The following is a 19,855-nucleotide window of genomic DNA, read 5'->3' as shown; positions in this document are numbered from 1 at the left end:
AGTGTTGGCATCAGTAGTTCTCTGATACATCATTTCAAATTTTAATGACATGTTGTAATGACATGTAATTTAATGTTATAACTCTGAAGGACTAAAAAAAGAGCTAGCTTTGATGCTATTTTGTTACACCCCAGTATCCACAGTATCAGAAGTATTGATGTTATAATGCTTATTTATAAAGAAAAAATAAAAATAAAAAAATAAAAGCATTGTCAGTGTCTTCAGTGGTAACGTTTTGATGCTTATTTTACATATTCTATAAGTGATAACATGATACTGATTTTCTAAGGTCAGTATCTCTATGGGTGATGTGATGATGCAGAATTACTAATGGTAAATGTCAGCAGTAGAGCCATGCATATCAGCCTGGCCTGAGGGGCCCCAACTAATTTACGCCCCTAGGGTATGGCTTCAAGCCAATATACAGTACACGTCATATCTCAGACCTGAGCTAGGCATCGGGTCTGTTTTAGGCTTCTCCTTATTCTTATATTTTAGACATCCATCAATTATGGTTATGAAAAAAAAAATTATACCGTGACTATCTGACTGACTGAGTGGCTCGGACAGTGTTTAATGAGCCACCAGCAGCAGCAGCAGCAGCGAGTGTGCCTTCAGCCCAGCTGGAAGTGTTCCGTGTGCAACACACACAATAGGCTAAAGCTTGCCGCAAAAGCCCCAGTAGACCTTATTATCATGAATGTGTCGGGGAAACAGTAAGAAGATATTTTGTTTATTTATTAATAAACTAGTGTTTTTCTGAGCCAGTGTCACAAAGATGAAGTTGACGATCCTGACTTGCCATATCCTCATTAGACACACCTTGAAGAGAGAAATTCATCTTTATGGACTTCATAATGAAAGAGTTTTTGTAGATATATTGTATTTGTCATGTATGTGTAACACACATTTATCTAGGGTATACATTTAAACTAACACTATGATATGTGCTTGAATTGTTTTATATCAATAGATTTTTTTTTTTTTTTCCCTAAATTAACTTGATACAAAATGAAATTAAATATCATCACTTTACCATTACATACATAAATGCACTATTTTAGTAGGTGAAATAGTAGTATAAGCTGTTTTGGCAGAAAGGGGAAAAAAGGCTCGGGTTGGAATGGGTCAGTAATTCTGATAAGCTGTCGGACAAAGGTTGGGCCAGGGCAGGGCTAGGGCCTATATTTGAGGACTGTGCATGGCTATAGTCAGCAGCAATGTCATGCTGGCTTGCTAAAAAATAAAAATAAAATAAAAAATAATAACAATAATAATAATAATAATAAATTAAATCATGTAATGTGATTATTTAAGGGAACTTCCACCCAAACTTTAAAATTTTAAGTTTTAATTGTTAAAGAAATGTAATTGTTTCACAATATGCTTCACAACATGCTGACAGTTGTAAGTGATTATTAAGTTAAAAAGTTTAAAAGTATTAGCCTTTTTTCTCATGCATTTTTTCTCTCATTTTCTTATTTCTTTTGCTTAAAATACATTGATTTATCAACTGTGATTATATATATATATATATATATATATATATATATATATATATATATATATATATATATATATATATATATATATAACCGTCGTGTTTGTTTTTTAATGTTTTAAAGCAACAATTTTAAGGCAGTTGCATTATATGAACTCACAAATGCTTCACAACATGCTGACAGTTGTAAGTGATTATTAAGTTAAAAAGTTTAAAAGTATTAGCCTTTTTTCTCATGCATTTTTTCTCTCATTTTCTTATTTCTTTTGCTTAAAAGACATTGATTTATCAACTGTGATTTTATATATATATATATATATATATATATATATATATATATATATATATATATATATATATATAACCGTCGTGTTTGTTTTTTAATGTTTTAAAGCAACAATTTTAAGGCAGTTGCATTATATGAACTCACAAACACAGGTTATTTTTCTAAAAATCCATGTTTATGTTCTGTATACACAGAAGAACAAAAGGCATGAGTAAGTAAGTAAAGGATGAGAGAATAGCATTTTTTGTGTGGATTATTCCTTTAACAGTGATACTTGCATGTTCACCTGCGAGGTCATCGGCACTCTCCTCCCTTCCCTGTTTGTTCCTCCTCTTCTTACGGTCTTCCTTGCGCCTCTTCCTCTCTTCACTGTTTATGCCTCCTTGATTACACTTCTTGATCTTGCATGTTTTTCTCTGTGTGGTCTCGGGGCACGGATCCCCACCAAACTGAGCATCCAGAGTGATCATGCGTGTGCGGATCAAGTGACCCTTCCCACAGGATTTACTGCACTCTGACCACTCGGACCACTCTGTCATCACACAATCCATCGCTAGAGAGAAAGACATCAAAAGAGACAATATTCAAACAGAGTAATATGCCATCAATATGCCTATCTCAGGGGAAATTGTATGATTTAAAAGAGGATGTTTATTATTATTATTATTATTATTATTATTATTATTATTATTATTATTATTATTATTAATTTATTAATTTATTAATTTATTTTTTAATAATATTACTAGTAATAATTATTAATTATTAATAATATTAATTTTCAATTTGAATTTTTTAATTTAAAAGTTGATATTTCAAGATCAGGTATGGGAAAGGCTGTACCTAGCTTTATTTTCATACAGATAACAATCAGATAATATTAGTTTTCGATTTAAATTAATTAATTTAAAATTAGACATTTCAACCTCAGATACGGGAAAGATTGTACCTAGCTTTAGTTTCATACTGATTATATAATCATAGAATATTTGTTTTCAATTGAATTCATTATTTTAAAAGTAGACACAAGCCTTTTATAGACATATTTTCTCATGTCTCTGCATCAAATATTTGCTGAATTTGTGACATATAGAAAGTTGCTCAAAGAGACCTAGATGGCAGAAATTGTTTTGTTTATTTTGAATTTTTTTTTTTTTTTTTATTGTCAGTGTACACAAATAAAAGTAAGCCTTTTTTTTTTTTTTTTTTTGATTTGATGGATTTTAGTCTTATCCGTATCTGAGTATTTAAGGTATCTTTAGAAAGTACATTTAGATTTCAAATTCAATATTGATTTTAGAACTGTTGAAAATATTTACAGTATCTAATGCAAGTACTTTAAAATTAACTGTAATCAAATTACCTAAAAATGAGCTGTAATTTAATTACAGTAATGCGTTACACCCAACACTGTCACTGGTTCACATCACAGCTGTCTATCTTTCCAGTGTATTTCTGATAAAACATTTCAGTCATGACAACTCTCTGAGTAGTTTTATGTGTTAAATTATTTGGTCTTGGCATACTAGATCTGCTATGTACGCTGCTGCAGAGCAAGTATGGAATTGCTACCGCCAGTAGATACACAGACACACTACTGTGACCATGTAAAATGTGCTTCGGCTGCATGAATAGACATAAATAAATGTAATAGTAGATCTAGACAGGTGGCTCTGAGGAAGAGGAGGATTTCAGAGAAATTCTAATAGTGTGTTGAAGGACAAGTTTACAGTGAAAACTGAACCAGAGTCTTTAAATTCTGAGCGAGCATTTTCATTGCCTTCAGACCATTCAGCTTTTGTCATGTAGTGAACAATATGACCGCTGGCAAATTTATTTAAAGGAACTATCTGCCTGCGCAATCCTTATGTCATGACTCAACCAGAAATGTAATCTTAAATTAAGCCCTTGTCAAGACAATTTTGGAAATAATGTGAGTCTCTAAAATAAATAAATGAAATCTGCCACAAGAGGTATTAATTTGTAATAGTAATGTATTTCTTAAAAGAAACCAAGGCTTCATTATCTCACTAAAATGTAAAGTACTAAATAAGTAAAATCATTGTATGTTTCAATAATAAAATAGTGATATAATATGTGTCTGCATATAATAAGGGCTTTGCATTGCAAATATACAACAGTTCAATGAAGAAGTTGAGTTAAGAAGTTGTCAGAAATCTTCTGTCCTGTTTCTGGAGCTACACACTTCAGATGTCCCAACTTGCATAATATCTGCACTAAATCATATCAGAGATTAGAATTGGAGTGTCCCAAATCATGCCAAGTTGAAAAGAGTATCCTACAGTTACTCAGATGGTCTGATATTTCAAAGGGTGGGGCAAGCCAACTTGTTATCACAATGTATCTCTTTTTTTTATGATGGATGGCCAGACAGGTCAGACTTTAACTCTACTTCTCCTGGAGCCACTGTCACAATTAGGACTGACTAACACACTGGCACACACTGAGACACATACTGTGTATCTGTTATGTGTGAGAGCTGTTAACTGTTATGTGTGTGTGTGTGTGTGTGTGTGTGTGTGTGTGTGTGTGTGATAGAGAAAGAGCATGTGTAACTCACGACACTCTGGCAGCATGCATTTCTCCATCTGTTCCAGCTCCTCATTGCATTCTCCCAACTCTGCAGGTGATTTGAGCATACGCTGACGCATCCGTGTGCCTTTACCACACGTCACACTGCAATCGCTCCAGTCCGACCAGGGGGACAGTAAACATGGGATTGTATCTATACACACAAAAAACTCAGCATCATAACACTGAGAACTGCAGACATGTGGGCGTTTATTCTGTGTAAAAACATTAATCTGGACTTGTTTGTGAGAATGTTAATGTAGACTTTTTGTGTGTGTGTGTGTGTGAATAAGATAATATTGGCATGCATGCAAATTTGAGTGTATGTGTATTTTATAATATAAAAAAATATATATATATTTTTGTATTTGTTATTTATAAAAAAAAAAAAAAAAAAAACTCATGTTAAATTGGCTGAATATGTTTGCGAGTGTTTTTTTTTTTTTTTTTTTTTTGAGTTATTGATTTGAATATGTTAAAGTGGGGCAGTGTGCTCACTACTTGTGTTCTGGGTATCCATATGAACATGTGAATGTTAATATGTACTTGTGGAGATGCGACCCAGACATTCACAGACACTGTGTGGGAATCTATTTAGCATACATGGATGTGCATACAGTATATTAATATAGACATGCATGTGAGTGTTTGCACTCACGGCATTCTGGCATCATACACTTCTCCACTTCCACCACCTCAGCCCCACAAATGGAGCCATCAGATGGGGGCATTTTCACCATCCGCTCCCGTCTTTTCATGCCAAGCCCACAGGTGGCGCTGCATGCATCCCATTCACCCCATTCAGTAACCAAGCAACTGCTTGGAGCTACACACAGAAACATACACAATACAAATGATAGAAGCACAGAATTCTGTTTAAAGATTATTAAAAAAAATATAATAATAATAATAAAAAAAAAAAGGTTAAAATATAAAATAAGGATTTGAATGGCTAGTTGTTATTTTAATTTATTCTACTAATCTGAACAATACATGAAAACAGTCATAGAACATTTAGATGAATAAGGATGTTAGCAGGAATCCAAGTACAGTAAATTATGCACAGGAACTTTGGGTATAGGAACATTTTAATCAACATTTCCTTCCCCCACAATTGGCAATTGTCAAAATTAATAAAAAATAAGTAAACTGTGATGAATCAATAAAACTATGACTGTAAACATCTGTTATATTTCAATGAATTTGGCTTGTTATGAGTCCACAGGTAAATAATACTCACAGCAGTCCTCATTGACAGTGCATGGCTCTGTCTCTTCAGTGGGATGAGTGCAAGCAAAGCCATCATCTGGAAACTGTTTTACATAGCGCTCCCTAGAACGCACACCTGCTCCACAAGACATACTGCATGGTGACCATGTGATCCATTCCGACATCATGCACGTGGAAGCATCTGTAAAAGATCACTGTTAGTCATGTCCTTGTTAAAAAATCTTTTAACACTCAGCCACCAGCCCTGCTAAAAAAAACACAGATCAAATTAAACCTGCAAGCAGCGATGAACGGGCCCTCGCACCCGGGCTCACCAGCAGCGAGTGGCTTTAGTAAAAAGGTGAACGGTGAGAAATGTGCATTTAAAGTCATAAATATAAGTGGAGAATATATATAATATATATTCTATATCTATCTATCTATATATATATATATATATATATATATATATATATATATATATATATATATATTCCATATATATGCCACTCTTCCTGTTGCCAGCAGGTGGCGCTATCATTATAATGGAATATTGGCCTTCAGGTGTGTTCAGGCCAGGACTCTCATTGAACATGTGAAGTTTGTGGAAGATCGGACATTTTATGCCTGAGTCACAACAACTTCCCTTGCTGTGGCGAGACATCAAAATTTTTCCTGGCGCCATAGATACGCCCTTTAACAAAAACTCAAAATCTCCACAATTTAACATTGCACAGGCCTTTAGATTAGACTGACCACAAAAAATACATTAATGTCAAAAAATTTCTAGGAGTAGTTTGTCACAGTATAAAATAAGTAACTTCCTGTTGCCAGCAAGTGGCGCTATGACTATGGCTGAATATGTGCAGGTAGATCTGTTTAGGTCAGGAGTCTTATCAAACATGAAGTATGGGGCAAATTGGACATTGTATGTCTGAGTTACAGCAACTTACTTTTTCATGGCGAAATATCGAAATTTGTCAGGCCGCCATGGACACACCCTTTAAAGAAACCTCAAGATCTTCGCAATTTAACATTGCAAAGGCCTTTAGATTACACTGACCAATTTTGGTGTTGATCTGAATAAATCTCTAGGAGGAGTTTGTTAAAGTACAACCCCTGAAAATGACAAAAACAACACCAATTTTGAAGAGAAATTCTAAATAACCGACTTTCTGTTGGGATTCGGATTTCGTACCAAGAGACTTTTTGGTAGGTATTGGTGTGTTACATGTGTCTACCGATTTTTGTACATGTACGTGAAACGTAGCTCGAGGCGCACTCCGTTGAAATTGTATGGGTGGCGCTATCGAGCCATTTTGCCACACCCGATGGAATATTGGCCTACAGATCTGTTCAGGCTAGGACTTTTATGACACATGTGAAGTTTGGGGAAGATCAGACATTTTATGCCTGAGTTATAACATCTTTTATTCCCATGTCGAGACATCGAACTTCGTCATGGCGCCATGGACGCGCCTTTTAATGAAAACTCAAGATCTTCACAACTTCACAACAGGCCTTTAGATAAGACTGACCACAAAAAAGACACTGATGTCATAAAATTTCTAGGAGTAGTTTGTTGCAGTGTTAAATGTGTCACTTCCTGTTGCCAATAGGTGGCGCTATGACTATAACTGAATATGGGCATGTCAGTCTGTACAGGTCAGGAGTCTTATCAAACATGTGAAGTTTGGGGCAGATTGGAGTTATAGCAACTTAATTTTTCATGGCGAATCATCAAATTTCGCCAGGCCGCCACGGACATGCTCTTCGATGAAAACTAAAGATTTTCGCAATTTAACATCTCAAACGCCTTTAGATTAGGCGGACCAAATTTGGTGTTGATCTGAATAAATCTCTAGGAGGAGTTCGTTAAAATACAACGAATGGAAATTACAAAAAATGCTCAAAATTTGCTCATAATATTATATTCCCATTGGGTTTAGAATTTTGCTCCAAGAGTCTTTTTTGTAGGTATTTGTGTGTTACATGTGTGTGCCTATTTTCGTGCATGTACGTGAAACAAAGTTGGAAGGCTGTTGATTTTTTTAGCATAGGGGCGCTGTCGAGCCATTTTTCCACACCCTCTTCTGAATCCTATATCAGATTAAAATTTTCACCAGGTTTGACGCATGTGCAAACTTTCATGACTTTTTGAGCATGTTTAAGCCCTCAAAAATGCAATTAATTTTGGAGAAGCGGAAGAATAATAATAAGAAACAGAGCAGATACAATAGGGTCCTCACACCATCGGTGGTTGGGCACTAACAGAGCAGATACAATAGGGTCCTCACACCATCGGTGCTCGGGCCCTAATTAGCTTAAGTTGACAGATGTTTTGGAACAGTGGTTTCCAGCCATGTTACAGATGGGGCACCAGAAACATGGTTTGGAATCACTGTTTTGGAACATGGAAGCTGGTTTCCAGGGCCTGGCAAAGACATCTTGGTCAAGGGGCAGCACTACTAGAACAATTACATCATAATAGTGGGCAACACATTTTCTAGCTGTATATATATATATATATATATATATATATATATATATATATATATATATATATATATATATATATATATATATAAATAAAAAAGCTTAATAATATACAATGCCACAATGAATTGCTAATATTACTTAATCAGTTATAGTCAGATGGGAAAGATTAAACGTTATGGTGCAATGCCTACTTCCCTCTTCTCTAAAATTACTGGCATTTATTCTGCTTGATAAAATGTGGCTTATTGAATCACTAATAAAACCATGAGTAAATATGACATCCTGGCAGAGGTGGGTAGAGTACCAAAAAAAGTAAAAGTAATTTATATATATATATATATATATATATATATATATATATATATATATATATATATATATATATATATATATATTTTTTTTTTTTTTTTTTTTTTTTTTTTTTTTTTCAGCCTTTACTCCAGTCTTGCAGTGTCACATAATCCTTCAGAAATACTTTTCATCAAAGAATCCTAAACAAAATGTCACAGGTTCCAAAAAATATTAAGCAGCAAAACTGTTTCCAGCACTGGTAATAAATCAATATATTACAATGATTTCTGAAGGATCATATGACTCTGAAAACTAGAATAATAGCTAATGAAAATTCTGATTTGCATCACTGAATTAAATTATATTTTAAAGTATATTAGTTATGTATATGTATAAATAACCTCTGACACAGAGTAGAGTGAAAACTTCTCACAAGTTAAGCTAAGTTACCGAACATCTGAACATAACTAACCAAATGCATATTGACTGATCTTCTTCTGAATGTTCAGCAAAAAGTAAACAAATGTATATTTCTGCAAGCCTAAATATTGTGGAAATATCCATATTAATTGTGCCTAGGCAAAGGCATTCCTCCTGGAACATAACTAACACAGTTTTGGAGGGTATTAATTTCATAATCTGTGACAGCTTATTTAATGTAAAAAATTATACATTGTATTTAATGCATAAGTTACACGTACAACAAACTGGTAATGTCATAGTGGTATTGTGTACTGTAATATAATGTAGCCTGAGCTATACCTGTTGAACCATGGACAGCACATGCTGTGTTAATCTAATAAAGATCTTCATCGCTAGCAAACAATAGCCTTTGCAAATTTTCTTTCAATTGACTGTAGATCCAGAGCCACGTCTTCAATGCTCTTGATGTTCTTAAACTTTCTGTTACAATTCTGAGTGAACCGCTTCAGACAGCTCAGCGCAGGCGGCAGGGAACTGAACAAATCATTCAAACAGATTTGTGAACCAATTCACTGGTTTGACAAATGGTTTGACACATTATTTTTTATTTTTTTTTATTTTTGTGAACAGAATTTACTCAAAAGAGTGAATCATTTGCGAATGGGCATCGCTCATTGCCAAGAGAAAAGTGGATGGCACGTTAGGAATAAACTGAAGTATTTAGAACTTGTATTGCATTAAGATAAAGAAACGAGAGGAATGTCGCCCACAATAACGAAGTAAAAGTTCAATAAACTCAAGTAAACTTGCCAGTGTTTCCTGTCTGAATTAACAATAAAACAAAATAAGCTATGCATTTTTTATATAGATTTCCACTCTGGCAACAAAAACTATGCAAAAGCTGCTGTGACCTTTTAATGTCTCCAAGTGGAAATCAATATTACTGCCCGTAGAGAAGTAAGATGCAACCTTACCCAAGAATGATGCAAATATTATGTTTCCTGATAAAAAAAATATCTAGTTAGCATTGCTTTAGGGCATTTGAAAAAAAAGTTCCTGTTCAAGACAGGGTGGCCCAAGATGTCTGATCAATTAAGCTCTTGGTATATACAAAAATGGAGAGTAAAGGTTGGCTCACCATAAAATTATATTTTGTTATGTTTTGACTGGTAAATTTAAAGAAAGAAATAAAGAAAGAAAATAAGAAAGAAAGAATGAAAGACAAACAACCAAAAAATGAATGAATGAATTAATGAACCATGTATTAATCAATCTGCTACAGGGAGAACTATGGATAAGATAAAATAATTAAATAAATAAATTATATGTTATAATACTTCCTACCCCCATGATTGCTATTTTGATATTGTGTCTTTACATACTATATTCTACTAACAATTGTGGATATCATTATGAAACATCCATTTCATCACCTGTAGGTACCCCAAAAATTGGAGCTGGTGTCCAAAAAAAAAAAAAAAAATAATATAATAAAAAAATACAAATTATATATATATATATATATAATATTATTAATATTATTTATATATATATAAATATATAATATAACTGATTATAATACATAATTAATTGTATTATTATTATTATTATTATTATTATTATTATTATTATTATTATTATTATTATTATCATTATTATTATTATTATTATATTTTTTGATATTGTTGTTCTTGATATTGGCCAGGACTCATACCAAACCCTTGAAAGTCCCATGAAAATAGTCTAATAGTTTTCAAAGTTATAAGCATTTTTAGCAATTTCATTATATTTTATGACCACAAGGTGGCACCAGTGGCCGAGTAATATTATTCTGAAGTCTGAAAAAAGACCTATAGTAGACTTTTTCAGTACATTTTAATCAGAGATAATATCGATATGAATGACAATAACTTCTATGTTCCTTTCCATATGGGGACTAAAATCCTGATTTTGTGTGTGTTTGATTCTGACCCTCATCACTGCAGCCGGGCCCCATGCACGGCTCAAAGTCTTGAGTATGCGGACAGGGCACACTGAGATCCAGCTGTGCCTTCAGCATCCTCTGCCTCATCCTTTTCCCCTTCTCACATGTCGAGGAGCTGCACGCGGACCACGGAGACCAGTTGGAGTAGATACATGTCTCTGGAGTGTCATCTTACAAAACAGAAAAGAAAAAGTAGGAGGATGAAAGACTCATAATAAGAACATTTCTGACTGTAAGCAATATTGAATCTCATAAAGGGAGTGCCCATAAGACAGAATTATTATAATTTTATATATATAAAAAAAAAAAAAATAAATACTGGGAACGTTTTTAAGCTGTTGTTGTTGTTTCAAATACACATCTGTGAGATTAAATGGAAAGCAAATATCAACTTTTGCTTAAACTTTTGTTTAAAGAGATGTACTTCAATATAAACTCTAAAGCCCTAATGTAATATCTCTCTAATCTGACAGGAAACAAGTTTTGTTGTGGTTATTGTGTATTCTTGTATGTAACAATAGTTATTTCTCTGAAGGGATTATGTAAGAAACATCAGAGACCAAGCTCGGGATTTTAATAAAAGATAACTGAGATTTCCATTAAGTCTCATGAGCTATGAAAGTTTATATTGAGTTCACCTAAACTGTTCTATCATACAAATGTGATTTTTCATCTAACATATTCTGGAAGAACCTGAAGAACAACAACCTATCGGTAAGCCCCGCCCCCCTCATTTACTGTTGCGACCTCGGAGTTGCTAACTGTCTTACAATGACAGCTGTCAGTGTGAAAACCTTGTCCCTATATATTTTTGATACATAATAAACACAGAAGGATGACTATGCCCTGTAGGCATATAAAATATTTTCAAATCACATTGCAAGCAGGAGAAGTCTCACTCATGTTGAGGTCATCACAATTGCAGATGAAAAAAATCCTGGATAAAAACTGTTTACTGCAAGGTACGATTAAATTAATTTACATTTAACCAGTTTAATATTAACAGATAGTGAAATGTAGACTTTCGGTTGTGTTTTTGCCCTTCACTGTACAGGATGTGAGAACAGTTCGCTATTCTTATTTGCACGTGAGCATGCATGGACTCACTAACTTTAACATTAGCCAGAGATACCTTGCTGGAGTGAAATATGACATTAATGTTCTGCTTGAGCAGATAAAAATTGTAACAGTGAGAGTATGACAACCAGAAAATGAAAGTGTTTGTCTTCATTGGGATTGGGGAATCTTCACTGGGAATGCTTACAGACATTTTGCTCAGTTTTGTTTTGGTTTAGGAAATATAATAAAATAAATTCCATTGCCCATGTTCTCAGTATACCTGGAATCAGTGTTACAAGTACCACAGGCATATTGTTTTTCAAGTTTTTAAGCATAAACCCCATAAAAACTATGCAAGCTTCGGATCTTTAAAGTCTAGTCTGCGTTCAAGGGGAAGAGCTTACCGATAGGTCAGTTGAAAATATATGAAAATATACTGTGATTAATTTTCTCATGTCTCCCAAACATAGCATAACCTCTCAAGAATACAGTTTACTCTTGGTCGGTCCTGAAGAGTTACTCTGGATATTGAATAGTTAAATCTCTCTCTCTCTCTCTCTCTCTCTCTCTCTCTCAAGGTCGATAAAGAGATGCAAACCTTCTTCTTTTTCCTCCTGGGCAATGTCAGCCACAATGTCGTCCACATTATCCGGCACAATGTTGCACTGCTCACCCTGAAGAAATCAGAAAACAACTTAAACTTCCTAACAGACTTTAAATGATGTCCCTCATTTAATAATTTTCTTTTATTCACTATTACCATCTTTGAGATAATAATAATTAAAAAAAAATGTTGACATGGGTTATACTTTTTCCCATTGTTCCTACTAATTCTTATACAGTAATCCTAACTCTCTCCCAGTCGAGAATGCATGACTTTCAATAATTTCAGGACACTGTTGTGACATGCTGGGTTCATAAATATGCATAATCTGTTTTTGTAGTTATTTCAGCTCTCAGTTTATAGACTTTTATGACATGAATAATGCAGAGCTGTTTTGCACAATAATAAAAGCTAAAACCGCAACAGCTAAGAACATTTTCTTTTGAAATGGATTTTTATTTTCTAAGACAAGCAAAGAAACAGACCTTGCGAGCAATTCTTTCTACCACAACTCTAGCCACAGGAGTGATTGCGCCACCCTCTGGGTCGTAGAAAGGGCTCTGTGGATGGTCTAAACTTGTGAGGGGACGAATTTTCTCCTGAGGTGTTGCAGGCTTGTTGGGAGACTATGGCACAAAATAAATAAATAAATCAGTTTAGCAAAAAGTCAAATGTTCAAATCATTTACTGTTATTTACTCTTTCTAATTGCATCCCTTTTTTCTTACACAGAACACACAATACATTTGGCAGAATGTTCAAGCTAAAAGAACCAAAAAACTAAAAGTTTTGCAGAACTGTTCTTTAAAAAAAAAGAAAAGAAAAGAAAAGAAACCTGAAAAAAAAAAAAAAAAAAAAACAGTATTTAAACAATATTTAAATACCCACATGATTTTCACTTATTTTATAACTGATGTCAAATAATAAACAATACAAAAGTAGATTCCTTTATAGTTATTGCATATTTTTACAGTTTAAAATCACCTCACACAACAAAGAGATCACCATAGCAAGCCTTCAGGCTTCTAAAAAGAGATTATCTCCACAGTCAACAGCAGCAAGATTGCTGAAAAAGTTTGTATATAACATGCACAACCAGGGGAGCAATATACATTATATACAAGGACCCTCTTAATGAAATGCGGAAAAATAAAAGTACGAAATCCAAGGCTGTTTTAGGACCAGACACTGTTAAAGGCATGCACCTGGTTTATTTATTTATTAACAGCACATTAGAACAGTTGGGATAAAGAATGGATACATACAAACATGCATACATTTTCTGAGGTAAATGAGAATGTTTCACATCCTGTCTATAGAACTTAAAGTATATTTAACACATAATATTCCTCTAGCCACCCAACCAATCTACAAGTAAAAATATTATCCTCTTGATATTTGAATAATAAAAAAAAAGCAAATTAAAAACAAACGTTGACACACTTGTAGATGGCAGACTCAAACTATGGTCATGTCATGATACTGCCTTCATGTCCCGACTTTTCTCTAGTCTTGAGGCAGGATCATGACAGAGCCGTGTTTTGTGTACAAGCACATGGCCTTGTCTTTTGGCCATGTGCTTGTGTTGTCTCATTCCCTTGCCCCGCCCCCCTTGTTATCCTAGTCTTGTTGTGATTGCGTATCTGTGCCACCTGTCGTGTCTTAATTGTTCCCCTATTTAGATCTCCTAGTGTGCTCTGTCTTTCGTCGGTTCATTGTTCCACTCTGTGAATGTTCTACTTATGTGTTCCTACCTGTCAGCCTCCTGAGATATCGTGTCCTTGTAACCCCTCAAAGAAGTCGTTGTACTACCGTGAGTGTTTGTTAGTAGTTAGTGTTCAGAGTCTTTGTTTACCTTGTTTATTGTGTTTTGTAGAGTTATTTAGTGTCTACCCTAGTCCTTGTTTTCCCCCTTGTGGGTTTTGTTTTCCCCTTTTTGTATAATAAATCTTGTGTTCAGTACATCCTGTCTGCATCTGAGTTCGTCCCAAACCCATCCACATAACAGAATGAACCGACCAAATAGGAACTCAGCAGACAGGATGTCCTCCACTCCTCAACCCCAATTGGAGTTCCGCCAACAATGTTGGATGTCGCCCCCCGCCGAGAAGAAAAGGGTTGCCCTGCCATACTCGCCTGAGAACGAGTGGTTTCTCCGCAATTATGCCCGGCTGTGGGAGAAGTTCTCCCAGGAGGCGCCGCAGGGTACCCCCCAGAGGTCCCCACCATCTACCCAGCTGCCAGTGATCCCCGAGGGTCATCTCCTGGCAGTTACTACACTGGGGGAACAGGCAGATCCCTCCCAGAGTCCTGAGGCGCCTTCCACAGCCATCAGTCTCCCCAGGAAGCATGGGAGACGATTGTCGTGGGAGTCCGCTTCAGAGTCTTCGGCGTCCGAGTCTGCCCTGCCTGAGACCAAACTCCCCCAACCCGCCTCTGACCCAGCTGTGGCCTCTGCACCGCGGCCAAGGAGGAAGAGGAATAAGAAGGGGCCTGCCGGTCCTGTGACCCTGTCTCCTCCTGATTCGGCGAGGTCTCCTGAGCCAGCGGCGGTGAGCGCTGGCATGCCCGAGCCAGCGGCGGTGAGCGCTGGCGTGCCCGTGCCAGCGGCGGAGAGCGCTGGCGTGCCCGAGCCAGCGGCGGTGAGCGCTGGCGTGCCCGTGCCTGCGGCGGAGAGCGCTGGCGTGCCCGTGCCTGCGGCGGAGAGCGCTGGCGTGCCCGTGCCTGCGGCGGAGAGCGCTGGCGTGCCCGTGCCAGCGGCGGTGAGCGCTGGCGTGCCCGTGCCTGCGGCGGAGAGCGCTGGCGTGCCCGTGCCAGCGGCGGTGAGCGCTGGCGTGCCCGTGCCAGCGGCGGAGAGCGCTGGCGTGCCCGAGCCAGCGGCGGTGAGCGCTGGCGTGCCCGTGCCTGCGGCGGAGAGCGCTGGCATGCCCGTGCCTGCGGCGGAGAGCGCTGGCGTGCCCGTGCCTGCGGCGGAGAGCGCTGGCGTGCCCGTGCCAGCGGCGGTGAGCGCTGGCGTGCCCCTGCCAGCAGCGGAGAGCGCTGGCGTGCCCCTGCCAGCAGCGGAGAGCGCTGGCGTGCCCATGCCAGCAGCGGAGAGCGCTGGCGTGCCCGAGCCAGCAGCGGTGAGCGTTGGCGTGCCCGAGCCAGCAGCGGAGAGAGCTGGCGTGCCCGTGCCAGCAGCGGAGAGAGCTGGCGTGCCCGAGCCAGCAGCGGTGAGCATTGGCGTGCCCGTGCCAGCAGCGGAGAGAGCTGCCGTGCCCGTGCCAGCAGCTGAGAGAGCTGGCGTGCCCGAGCCAGCAGCGGTGACCCTTGACCCTGAACCGGGGACTAGGAAAACTGTTTCTAAGTATGCAGTCACGAGGGCGGAGGAGAGAGCCGCGGCCGAATCTGCAGCCAAAGCTTTATTACAGTCTGTCTCCTCTTGTAAGGAGATGCCTGTCATAATAGCTGCCAAGACTCTGTCAAACTATTTGTCTCTTCTTGTCCAGATCCTGGAAATCCCCACCAGTCCTGTCTTGTCCCCTGACCCTGTCCCCAGAGACCCCGAGCCAACCACAGTTAGTGCTATTCCTGACCCAGTTTTTGTCCCCACTGATGTTGCCGAGTGTCCTGTTGATGTTTCCCCGTGTCCCGTTGATATAGTTCCCCCGTGTCCCGTTGATATAGTTCCCCCGTGTCCCGTTGATATAGTTCCCCCGTGTCCCGTTGATATAGTTCCCCCGTGTCCCGTTGATGTTGTCGAGTGTCCAGCTGTCTCCCCGTGTCCACCTGTCTCACCGTGTCCAATAGATGTTGTCCCATGTCCTGCATCTTCCCTTGCCATGTCCCCTGTCAGTAGCCCTGAGACCACTCCCCGCCCTAGACCACCCAGACCTGCCCGGACCCCTCGTTGTCAGCCTTCGTCCCGTCCTCCTAAGACTCCTGTCCCACCCACCCACCCTGGTCTGTCCCCCATTAACTTTGTGGTCCCGCCTCCTCCCCTTTCCTGTTTGTTTTTTTTTTTTATTTGTCACCCTAACCCTGTCGTTGTCTATTCATGTTTGCCTTTGTTATTATTTGTCATGTCTTGTTGGTTTTTGTCTCTGTCCCAGTCAGTCTTGTCCCGCGTTTGATGTTCCCTTGGGGAGCGTCTGGAAGCCGCTCCTTAAGGGAGGGGTTCTGTCATGATTCTGCCTTCATGTCCTGACTTTTCTCTAGTCTTGAGGCAGGATCATGACAGACCCGTGTTTTGTGTACAAGCACATGGCCTTGTCTTTGGGCCATGTGCTTGTGTTGTCTCATTCCCTTGCCCCGCCCCCCTTGTTATCCTAGTCTTGTTGTGATTGCCGTATCTGTGCCACCTGTCGTGTCTTAATTGTTCCCCTATTTAGATCTCCTAGTGTGCTCTGTCTTTCGTCGGTTCATTGTTCCACTCTGTGAATGTTCTACTTATTTGTTCCTACCTGTCAGCCTCCTGAGATATCGTGTCCTTGTAACCCCTCAAAGAAGTCGTTGTACTACCGTGAGTGTTTGTTAGTAGTTAGTGTTCAGAGTCTTTGTTTACCTTGTTTATTGTGTTTTGTAGAGTTATTTAGTGTCTACCCTAGTCCTTGTTTTCCCCCTCGTGGGTTTTGTTTTCCCCTTTTTGTATAATAAATCTTGTGTTCAGTACATCCTGTCTGCATCTGAGTTCGTCCCAAACCCATCCACATAACAGGTCATGACTGTATGGTCTCCAGTAGACTAAATTAAAACATTCTTCTTTTTTATCACATTTTTATTTTGTTCCATTATTAACACGGAGATAACTCATTTAGTGGAGTTTCACTTTGAGCAAATGTGTTATAGTCACAACCTTATATTATTCAAAGACCTCAGGAGGAAAGTACTTCACTGCAAGTACTTCATATCTAAACATTCTCTCTCTCTCTCTCTCTCTCTCTCTCTCTTTCTCTCTCAGATATGAAATGTAATGAAAAATTCTATATAAAATAAGAAAAATGCTAATTAGAAGGGATGTTTGGACCCCACTATATGAGTGCTCACCTCGTAAGTGACCCCACTGTCTGTACCCGCATCCCATGGAATGAGGTCCTGAACCACCTTCTGGACCCAGCCACACTCTCTGGTGCAGAGGTCCTCTGATGACAGACCCACGTTCCAGTCAGGACTGGGACCCAGCATGGTCAGAAAGGACATTAGGTGACGTGTTCGGTCCACTGAGAACTCAGCTGAAGGAGCTGCTCGACTGCAGGTAAGAGAGAAATCTGGTGTATTCATATTTATATAGCATATGTCACATTTGTTATGTGTTAGGATATTGTTTTCATGAAAACAAAACGATAATTATTTACTTCATATTAAACAATAACTAATAATTAATAACTGTAATGCAAGCAAGCATGCAAAGAAAGAAAGAAAGAAAGAAAGAAAGAAAGAAAGAAAGAAAGAAAGGTTTTAATTGTTAAGTATTTATGGAACAGTATTTATTTAATGATTTCATTTCAAATAGAATATCATGACAATATATATATATATATATATATATATATATATATATATATATATATATATATATATATATATATATATATATATATATATATATATATGTGTATATATGTATATGTATATGTATATGTGTATATGTATATGTGTATATGTATATATGTATATGTGTATGTGTGTATTTGTGCTGGAGGGGTGTGTTATCACTGAATGGCTTGCCATTGTGTTCTCCTCTTAAACATGAAATTGGGAGTCCTTTTGTAGTCACCACTCTGACTGATATTTTCACATCATGATACCTCTTATCTGGTAATTACTCCTCTGAACTATCCTCTCCATCACTTATTCAAAAGACAGCACTAGCCCAATTGCAGAGCAGTAATTGTTCTAGCAATCAGTGAAACAGGAACTTAGTTATTTATTATGTCCACACAAAAACTATATAATATTACAGAGTTTGCATTTTATTTTTTTATTTTGTATTCCATTAACATGTACAGAATACTGTAATTCCTTTTTTAAATAATTTGTTCCCCAATTATTATGTATCACTCATGGAGTGCATATATGTATAGATGGGAGGGGAGGGTCAGGGCCAAGAAAGGGGAACAAACATCCATTCCAGGGCAGTGAAGACCAAGGAGAATCCAGAGGAACAGTAGACTGGGAGCAGCCAGTGGACTAATGGACCACAGCAGAACCAGAAGAAAGAGGAACAAGAGTAAAGACCAAAGCGGAACTTGAGGATCTGAAGTCTGAGGTGGAGTCAGTGAGACTGGGGACCAAAATGGAACCAGGGGCATGGAAAAGGGTGGAGCCAAGGGATCGGAGGATCAAGGTGGAGCCAGGGGATCAGAGGACTTTGTCTGGGTTAACAAACCCAGAGATGTGGTTTTGCCAGACCAGAAAGCTATAATCAAGCTGGTGAATTCAGATCCTTGTTGTGAAGGCTTTCATGCTGGATAGACCAGCAGAAGGGAAAGACGGGTTCTGGATGAAACCAGAGACTAGAAAGGCAAAAAGGGCTTAAGGGGTTGGCATTAGGCATTATGGCATTGTTAGTTCCAAGGAGAATATAATGTAATTTATATGATGAACTGAACAATGTGTGCTGGATCAGGGATAGACAAGGCCTAAGAACATCTACTGGTACTTGAACTTCCCTGTCCTTAACTTGAATAAGCTGTTCCCTTATCAAAAGCTACTCTCGATGCTGCGCTCGATAGCGCTAATGAGAACATTCTTTGTTCGACCGGTTGTGAAGCAAGTGTGTCAAACACGCCAAGAATTGGCTAAAATAACCTCGGTAGGTGACATCACATATTACACGCACCTGAAGGTTATAAATAGACATGACACGGAAACACCCTCAGGTTTCTTTGTCTTCAAGGACCACATTGTGTGTTTACGTGTGTGTTAGAGTTGAGTAAATAAGAAAATAAATAGAAAGAAAAAAGGGGGAAAATCTAAATAAAACACTGCGATGCAGGATGCAGTAAAATATTAAAAGAGAAAAAAAGAGAGAATGACAGAATCAAATAAGAGATGCTTGCCTCCGTGTCAGAGGCTCATCTCAGAGGATGATCCTCACAGATTCTGTTTTGAGTGTTTGGGGGAAGAGCACGCTGCCCTCGGGCTCGAGGGAGTATGCGAGCACTGTGACATGTTATCTATTAAAGTGCTTTGCGCGCGGCTTGCATTTTTCAAAAATTACAAGCCGGCAGATTCTCCCTCATTAAGATCCTCATTAAGATCGATCTGGCCGAGGCACGTGGCATGACTCCGCCCCTTTCTCTGGCGCTCTTGCCAGATCATGAAGCCCTCGCGTCCGTTTCTCAAGTGCGCCCTGGCGCTTCTTCTGAACGGCCCGAGGAGACTTCATCTGTTCCCTCTGTTGAGATGGAAAGCGCCACCTCAGAGC

At 38.3% G+C, this 19,855-nt stretch overlaps 1 protein-coding gene across 1 annotated transcript in view; it reads right to left on the bottom strand.

Annotated features, from left to right (window-relative positions):
- LOC128029530 (spondin-1-like) overlaps nucleotides 1-17,706 on the bottom strand; it is a 42,700-nt gene extending 24,994 nt beyond the window's left edge. Inside the window, exons 1-8 of the mRNA XM_052617359.1 lie at nucleotides 17,473-17,706; nucleotides 12,934-13,074; nucleotides 12,443-12,518; nucleotides 10,773-10,955; nucleotides 5,620-5,790; nucleotides 5,038-5,205; nucleotides 4,369-4,533; nucleotides 2,074-2,340 (exon numbers count right to left, since the gene is read on the bottom strand). Of these exons, the coding sequence (XP_052473319.1) occupies nucleotides 2,074-2,340; nucleotides 4,369-4,533; nucleotides 5,038-5,205; nucleotides 5,620-5,790; nucleotides 10,773-10,955; nucleotides 12,443-12,518; nucleotides 12,934-13,074; nucleotides 17,473-17,706 (1,405 nt within the window). The remainder of the gene's footprint in view (nucleotides 1-2,073; nucleotides 2,341-4,368; nucleotides 4,534-5,037; nucleotides 5,206-5,619; nucleotides 5,791-10,772; nucleotides 10,956-12,442; nucleotides 12,519-12,933; nucleotides 13,075-17,472) is intronic.
- Nucleotides 17,707-19,855: the final 2,149 nt, after the last annotated feature.

Source organism: Carassius gibelio, chromosome A15 (genome assembly GCF_023724105.1).
Source record: "Carassius gibelio isolate Cgi1373 ecotype wild population from Czech Republic chromosome A15, carGib1.2-hapl.c, whole genome shotgun sequence".
Classification (NCBI taxonomy): domain Eukaryota; kingdom Metazoa; phylum Chordata; class Actinopteri; order Cypriniformes; family Cyprinidae; genus Carassius; species Carassius gibelio.
This window is presented reverse-complemented; position numbering and strand designations above follow the sequence as displayed.